Source organism: Quercus robur, chromosome 2, assembly GCF_932294415.1.
Source record: "Quercus robur chromosome 2, dhQueRobu3.1, whole genome shotgun sequence".
Classification (NCBI taxonomy): domain Eukaryota; kingdom Viridiplantae; phylum Streptophyta; class Magnoliopsida; order Fagales; family Fagaceae; genus Quercus; species Quercus robur.
In genome coordinates, this window is record NC_065535.1 from 86,923,484 (window position 1) to 86,931,990 (window position 8,507).

Here is an 8,507-nt window from a genome sequence, read left to right on the forward strand (position 1 = left end):
TCCACACCTTAGAAGAACCTTTCCGTCTAGCAAACGTTTGATCCGGCAGTGAGGGGGGAAAAGTGAAACTGTTCAAGTTCAAAAAGAATATGAGGGCTTTAAGAAGATCTCTAAGAGGAGCAAAAAAGGATGGAAACTAATTCTGGTTTCCCGATACGATCATGTCGTTTCTCTGTTGAGTGACTAACCACTTATAGCAATTGGGTAGAGTATGATCGACTGCTCCATAGTGATGACAGAGATGCTGCTTCTTCTGTTTAGGCTTTTGAGAGTTAGCCTTCTTAGCCCTAGGGTTTTTAACTTCTTTCTTATCCTGCTCAGGGAGTGCTCCTAAGATAGATTTACCCTTATCTATGTTCCCACTAGCTAAATTAGTTTTGACATTAATGTTCTCAATTTCAACATTATTAGCAAGAGAAACAAAAACAGTAGAACTAGTAGATGTAATACTAGGAGAAGAGAAATCATACCCTAAACTGGTTCAATCAAAAGCAAATTTCTAAAGACTGAACATCTCTTCAAGCCTTGCACTTGAAATTCTCTCCAATTAAGCTCTGACTTGGAACAACTCCGCTTCAAGTTTCTTGATCTTCTCAACCAAGAAATTATTCTTAAATCTCAGTGCTCCAATAATTTGATTAGCTTCATCAAACTTTGTGGAAAGCTCTTCTCACTCAAGCTCCACATCACTAAACTTCTTGGAGGCCAACCTATACATCTTCTCATGCTTCTTTGAGACCTTGTATAACTTTGCATAGGTTGTGTGGATGTCATCTTGTTCATTCATCTTCTCAAACTTGGACTCCACCAATACCTCTTTTTCATCCACATCTTCAACAATCCCCTCAGTTGGATTGACAGTGGCAGTGAAGGCTTTCAGGATTTTGTCATCCTCATTGTCGGAATCATCCTCAGGCTCAGTGTCGCTCAAATTAGTACCAAGTTCCTTGCTTTTCCCAATGGTCTTGAGATATGTAGGGCACTCCTGTTTCATGTGACCGAAGCCTTAACACCCAAAGCACTTTGATCCTGAAGGAATAGTGTACTGACCGCCATCCCTAGCATCCTTCTTCCCTTTAGCTTTGCTCTTGAACTTAGAAGAACTGGATTGTCTACGGTCCTTGTCGAAGCCCTTTCCATTTGCATTCTTCATAAACTTCTTGAATTGCCTGTTGATGTGGGACTTCATCTTAGAATCTTTATCATATGAAGACTCATCAGTATCACTGCTCTTGGCCTTCAATGCCATGCTCTTCTCCTTACCTGACTTGCCAATTCTTGTTAAACCTAACTCATAGGTCTGCAAATTACCGACCAACTCTGTTAGAGGAATCTTGTCGATATCCTTTAATTCCTCGATCGCGGTGATTTTGGCCTGGAATCTCTTGGGTAGAGATTTGAGCATCTTTCTCACAATCTTGGGTTCAAGAATGCTTTCTCCAAGATTGAAAGCTGAGTTTACTATGTCCTTGAGCTTGGCATAGAACTTATCGAACGACTCATCCTCCTCCATCTTGATTTCTTCAAAGCTTGTAGTGAGCTTTTGAAGTTTTGAATCTTTGACAGCCTTAGTTCCCTCATAGGTTGTCTGGAGAATGGTTCATGCCTCCTTAACAATTTCAGTATAGGATATCTTCTTGAACTCCTCATTAGTGACCGCACTGAATAAAGCATTCAATGCCCTGCTGTTGAAGTTTGCCGCCTTAATCTTAGCATCATCCCAATCGGCTGGTGCTTCCTTCGGCTTGGCCCAACCTATCTCAACAGCTTGCCACACTTTCTCATCTAAAGACTGCAAGAAAGCTCTCATGCGTACTTTGCAGTATGCATAGTTAATGCCATCAAATAAAAGAGGTATAATTAAAGACTGTCCTCTATCCATGACAAATAGGGGTCAATGGATCAACATAGTAAAGATTAAAACATAATCAAAGTGTGCCTGCTCTAATACCACTTGATAGACTAAATACGAATTGACCATTTGTGATGAATTAATTGATTAATTAGCCAAGCTTATTAATTAATTAAATTAACATGCAAATGCATGGTTGCACAAACAAATCACCAATTAAACTAAGTGCAGCGGAAAATAAATTGACACAGTGATTTGTTTACGAATAGGGAAAACCAACACGGCAAAAACCCAACCGAGTGATTTTAAAGTCACCACTCCCGAGAATCCACTATTATCAAAACAAGCGGTTTCAAGTAAGGGAATCTCAATACTTTATACCAACCTACAGTTGAACCCTTACCACAATACCCAATTGGACTTATTCTGTAATGACAATCTCTCCTTGTAATGCACGGCTCCGAGTACGTGACTAACCAATTGCGCGAATCCAGTACGTGACTTTAATCACCAACTAGAGAAGGTTGTTAGTTGCAAAGTTATTCAGTTCATCTAAATGATGAAGATCGAGAAGATGCTTGGTCACAAAACTCAACAATGCACAAACACAGCAACTTTTTCACAAGAAATATGAACTAAGGTAAATCTTATCTCCGGTCACAATTTGCTTGAACAAACTTTGCTCAACACTTGTGTAACTTGTGTCACCTTTAACAGCCCTTAAAATAATCTTTTTATATGTCTAGGGTTGTGAGAAAAGAAAGCCCAAACACATAATCACTGATTGGAGTCAAAACAAAACTGAAACTCTGTTTTTCATAAACCTCGACAGATAGCTATTTGTCGAGCTGCTGTTGAGCCACGGGGCTAGAACAACTCTTAAAGCTTGATAGATGCTAGCTGTCGAGTTTTAATGACATGCACTTTCTCAGCATGAATCTTAGACAGACTTGCATGGCTTCAACACTTGATCTTGAAACAAGGTTTCTTGAAGTATTAAACACATCCTAGATCTACCCAAATACAAGTAAAGTGCGTTTTGTCAAAAAATTAGCCAATTACATAAATTAATGACATATGTTCCTAACATGTGAAACAAATATGTCCTAACAGCAGAAAAGTCAGTCCTGTGGTGGAAACTGGAGAAAAGTTCCTTCCGCGGCATAAATAGAGGATAAGCCCACTTTGCAGCGTCTTCCCTTGGACTTGAACTCAACGTTTGTACACAAACTAGTAGCGACAAAATGGTACTTTGGAGCTCATTCAGCAGAGCGCCAAGCCCAACTTCCTTCTTAGAAAAAGCCTAGACTAAGCGTTGTCCAATAACATCAAAACACGTGTCTAAGGTACAAGAAACGTAAAAAGAACCCTCAACAATAATATAATAAGAACATGCAATCCAATTGTTAGATTTTCAAAATTCTTATCCAATAAAAAAATATAAGAGACGTTTGAAGGGTTTCACACTAATAGAATGGATTGATGTGAAGGTAGTTTTTATTGGGTTGCTGGAACTCATGTTAGTAACTTACATCACACCACTCTTATTATGGATTGCAGTAACCTCCTCAATCAAATCTTGTACATGTGAAGATAAAGCACCACTTTTGTGAGAGTCGTGAGGCAAACCAATGCGCATATGACATGGCTAGGAAAAGACCTAACCTAAGCCATGGTTTTGTTGTTTATCATAGTCCTTCTATGGACATCTGTAATTTACTTTATTTTATGGCATATGAGATTTGTATTTTGTTTAAAAATATTAGGCAAAAATACTATTTTAGTTTCTACATTTTGTGGTCACTACTCTTTGTCAATTTGGCTCCTAAATTTGGATAGTAGTCAATTTGGCCTGTGTTACTTTCACTTGCAGTCAATTTGGTCCTTACATTTTGGTAATAGTCAAATTGGTCCATGTTATTTTCAATTTACAGTTGATTTGGTTATTATTATTTTCAAAATTACAGTCATTTTGGGTACAATTATAGATTTGTTTTGATTGCTGAGTTGATATATACGCCTACTAAAGTTAGAGATTGGTAAATTTGATTTATGTTTTTGTGTATAGTTGCCAATAAAGTGCTGGAAAATGCAAAGAAAAAAATGATTTGATTGTAAGTTAAAAATAACATCGACTAAATTGGCTTCACTAAGAATGTAAACACCAAATTGATTGCAAATGGTACTGACACTATTATTAGCGCGTGTGAGAGCGAGTAAGAGAAAACCAAAGAAGTTACCTATGTTAAGGACGTTGGTACACGCGCCCACTTTGTGCTGTCTCTCCGGTCCTTCTCCTTCCAATTCCGCTTCCTCCAACCTTTCACGCCCTCCCATGGCCACTTCTGCTCGAATCGCAGTCATCGGAGACATCGTGAGCTCTCTCTCTCTCTCTCTCTCTCTCTCATTTCTCTTTATGTAAATTCAGAAACCCTAGCTCCGTGTAAAATAACGATTTTTTTTTTTTTTTGAATGAAAATTTGGGGTTTTTGAAGCATAATGATTGGAATCTACAAGAAGATACAAAGGCACTTCAATTTCTTCAGGTATCTCTTTCCCGCTCTGTTTTTACTTTCTGTAATTTGCTGTTTTTATATTGTTGAAATTAAACCGACCTAAAAACAGTATTTGTTAAATTGTTGGGTTTGTAATGTTTAGTAATGGATTAAAGATCCTAGCTTTGAACAATTTTAATAAACATGAAATATGATTCATGTTGTGAAAACCTAAATTGGAAGCTTTGAGAAACATTGGGTTAACGTTGAAACCTTGGTTAGAGTTTTATATAGGGTTAACATTTTTTTTTTTTTGGTTAATATATAATCTCAGTACTGAAAATTGCATGAACAACTTGCTGAGCAACCATGTAGATGGAATTTAATTAACTACTAGTTGTTTACAATTACATGGTGAAGAAGTGATTTATGTTAATTTATAAATACACCCAATAAGAAAGTGAGAGAGAGAGAGAGAGAGAGAGAGAGAGAAATTTTAGTTAACCCAATTCTTTTGTGCTCTGGACTAATGGTAAAAAAAGGACATGTCAATTAAGGAAGTAAGTATGACTTCAAATAGAATAGAATGGTAGACAAGAATGCATATGGCCGACCCTTACTAATTTGTTGAGGATCAATAAGCGGCCCTATAAAATTTGGGGCTAAGGCTTGATTGTTGTTGTATTAATGGTAATCTCAGGTTTCCCATATAACCTCTTTGTTTCTGATACATCCAATTGTTTTGTGCTCTCTTCCCCCCCTTTATTTATGGTAGTTGTTTAGCTTTACATGGTAAAAATTTGTATGGATATCTACTCTAACAGTCTAATGTGGGTTTCTGGTGAACTGCAGCCAGATCTGGTGCTGTTTACAGGCAGGTTCTATTCTTCCTCACTGTTCATCTACCTAGTTTATGTGCATTTAGTCTCTTTTGGCCTAGTATATATGGTGGTCTAAGTGGCTTGGAATAAAGAGTTTTGTCGATGACACTTCTATGTGCCTGACATGCTCTGGACTGACTTGTCCATAAGTTTGGAATAAATAGAACAAACTCCAGACACTTAGTCAACGGGGAAACGTTCAGCATATTCATGTCATGCTGAGCCTGTATTTTGTATCTGTATCTGCTCAAGAGAGCCAGTAAGATCTATTTTTATTTATTGATTCAAATATGAAACTTTCTTTCCCTTCTGTTGCCTTTTTTTTTTTGGCTTCATCCTTTCAATTGATTTTGTTCAGGTGATTTTGGTGAGGAGAATGTTGAACTCGTCCAAAGTGCTGCCAGTCTTGAATTTGCTAAAGCAGCTATTTTGGGAAATCATGATGCCTGGTATACTCAACAGTTTTCTGGAAAGTAAGTTTACACCATACCAGTGTACGATCATCATTTATATTTGCTTGCTAGAGGGTTCCTTTTCTTCTTAATTTTTATTAGACTTTATTAGTGTTCTTGTGTCATTGCTGCAACTTTTAAAGGAACGTAACAAGTCTGGGAACTTGATCCATTTATAAGCTATGTGAACTCTATGTGTGTGTGTGTGCGCGCGCGCGCGCATGTGCCACATGTTTAGAAAACTATATGTTTGACCAGTTCAACATGTAAGCTCTATTATGTAGACTCTGATAATTAGTTTAATTAATTCCTTGATTTGATTATCAGGAGGAAGGATGGAGTTCAACTTCAGCTTGAGTGGTGAGATTGTCATATATTCTGGAAATCCCTTTGATTATATATTTGACCTGAAATCGATGAATCTAGCCATGAGAATATTTTTTCATTTCCTATTTTAATATATGTTTTCATACCCATGAAAGTATTTGCTAGTGCTCATTTCGTGTCATGGTTGACAATGCCAGGTTTTTTTTCTCTGTATTTTATTTGTGTTTTTCATTTTCTTAAAATGCCTGAAAGTATTTGTTAGTGCTTATTACCGTGTCATGGTTGGGAATGTCAGTTTTTCCCCCCCTTTTTGTTTTTGTGTTTTCCATTTTCTTCAACTGTGTGAAAGTATTTGCTAGCATTTATTAAAATACATGGTGGAATAGCTACAAAGTTCTGATGACTACTTTAAACTAACTTGCAAAAATCTTTCAATAAATCGATTAAGTTTTCTCTTAAAAGGTCCCGTGTCATGCTTGAATTGTTACTTTGTAATAATCAGTCTTGGTGAGGAGCATGTAGCTTATCAACATTTAGACTTTCCCTTGATAAAAGTAAGCATTGTTGGTGGACGGCCATTTTCCTGTGGAGGGGAGCAATTGTTTCGAAAAAAGCTTCTATCTGCAAGGTATGTTGTACAACTTCAACAGAATTAGATAGTATGTAATTTGATCACATTTGTTTTCTTCATAATAGTTCTTTCAAGTGTGGAATTTATAGAATTTCTGACTGCAACTTACAAGGTCTGTGTCGATTTGCGTTATCTACATCATTACCATCTTTCTATTTCCCTTGGTTTTCATGCAAAAATGATACTCCTCTTGTCTATGCAAATAGTGATGTGATCACATCAATAGATTGTATTTGAATGATTGGTATCTGAATCTACCAATCTTTTCTTAGGGCATCAGATTCATCTACTATAAAATAAGAACTGAACAGCTTCTTGTAACATGTAGATGAGATTCTCCATTATGGAATCTCCCTCGTCTTATTGTCATTGTGACTTACATCACAACTCATCAATTTGGAAATTCCTCTTAGATATGGTGTCCAAGACATGGATGGAAGTGCTAGGAGGATCTATAATGCTGCTTTGGGCACACCGGAGGATCATTTTGTCATATTGCTTGCACATAATGGACCCACAGGTGTATCAGTCTGCCAAAATCAATTTTAGTTAAGCTTTTCCTGACAATAATTTTTAAGAGAGAATTTATGGGCAGGGCTTGGTTCTAATTTGAATGATATTTGTGGAAAGGATTGGGTTTTCGGGGGTGGTGACCATGGTGATCCAGGTAATTACTTAGAATTCAGCTTGTATTTGGTATTCATTTTCTGTTTCCATCTTGCAGGGTATTGATCTATTTTAAGATGGAATAATATTGTTACCTTACAATATTCTCTTGTGGTCCAGATCTAGAACAGGCAATATCCCTCCTAAAAGAGACTGGCAAATCATGCGTCCCACTGGTCGTGTTTGGTCACATGCATAAGGAGCTGGCATATAGAAAGGGTCTCCGGAAAATGATTGTGGTTGGGGATGACAACACTATATACCTGAATGGGGCTATTGTTCCTAGGGTTACAAGACTGAATAATGAACAAGGAACTGGAAACAGAAGCTTCATGAATGATGAAACCCCTGTATTGACACCGGAGTCTGAAGGTACAATGCGAGCCTTCACGTTAGTGGAGATCTTAGATGGAAGAGTGGAAAAGATTACAGAGAGTTGGGTTTCAGTTGTTGGAGATAACACTACATTAGCAGAAGAGCAACTGTTATTTAAAAGGGGCAGTTAGCTTTCTTCATATTCGGATTCCAGTTTCAATCACTTATATATTAAAATACTAAGAACAATATACATTGTCCAATGACTCCAATGTAGTCTTTAGGAAAGGCCAAAACTAAAACAATGTTTCTCTCCAAACTAGTTTGAAGAGAAACTCTACAAACTCCTCATATATCTCTATATTAAGTGTGAATTTTGATAATCTAACCGTTAGATTGCATGTTCTTATTATATTCTTCATACATATAAAATTTCAAGAAGATCAAAAATCAATTGCTATCTCATCAAACAAATGTTAAAATTCCAAATTTTTATGATCTAAAATTGTGTATAAAAAATAAGTTTATTGATCAAATGGCAAATAATATCTAATTTGAACGAAATTTGATATACATGTTAAGAACATAAAAACATGAAATTCAATGGTTAGATTTTCAAAATTTACACAAACAAAAGAGATATTTGAGAAGTTTGAAAAGTTTCTCTCAATACTAGTTTGAAGAGAAACTTTGTTCCCAAAACTATACCATCCTTGTGATGTCTTATACTTATTGTATCTCTCTTTGGTTGTTGAATAAATTACTTGCCAAGAGAAGAAAATATGCCCCAGAGATGCTAGTTGAACGGATTTCAGGAGATGAATATACACAGTGAGAGCTGGGAGAATATTTGTGGCTGTATGATAATTGGGCGGCTTTAGTAGTGGT

At 36.6% G+C, this 8,507-nt stretch overlaps 1 protein-coding gene across 28 annotated transcripts in view; it reads left to right on the forward strand.

Annotated features, from left to right (window-relative positions):
- The window catches only part of LOC126715577 (uncharacterized), a 55,433-nt gene extending 47,426 nt beyond the window's left edge, over positions 1 to 8,007 (forward strand). For 4 of the 28 annotated variants that reach the window (XM_050416242.1, XM_050416251.1, XM_050416262.1 and 1 more), the window contains 6 exons: positions 5,587 to 5,701; positions 6,008 to 6,040; positions 6,470 to 6,635; positions 7,052 to 7,158; positions 7,234 to 7,305; positions 7,425 to 8,007. In XM_050416242.1, the coding sequence (XP_050272199.1) occupies positions 5,587 to 5,701; positions 6,008 to 6,040; positions 6,470 to 6,635; positions 7,052 to 7,158; positions 7,234 to 7,305; positions 7,425 to 7,810 (879 nt within the window). In that variant the 3' untranslated portion in view covers positions 7,811 to 8,007. The other 24 variants (XM_050416249.1, XM_050416250.1, XM_050416255.1 and 21 more) reach the window with 19 other exon arrangements.
- Positions 8,008 to 8,507: the final 500 nt, after the last annotated feature.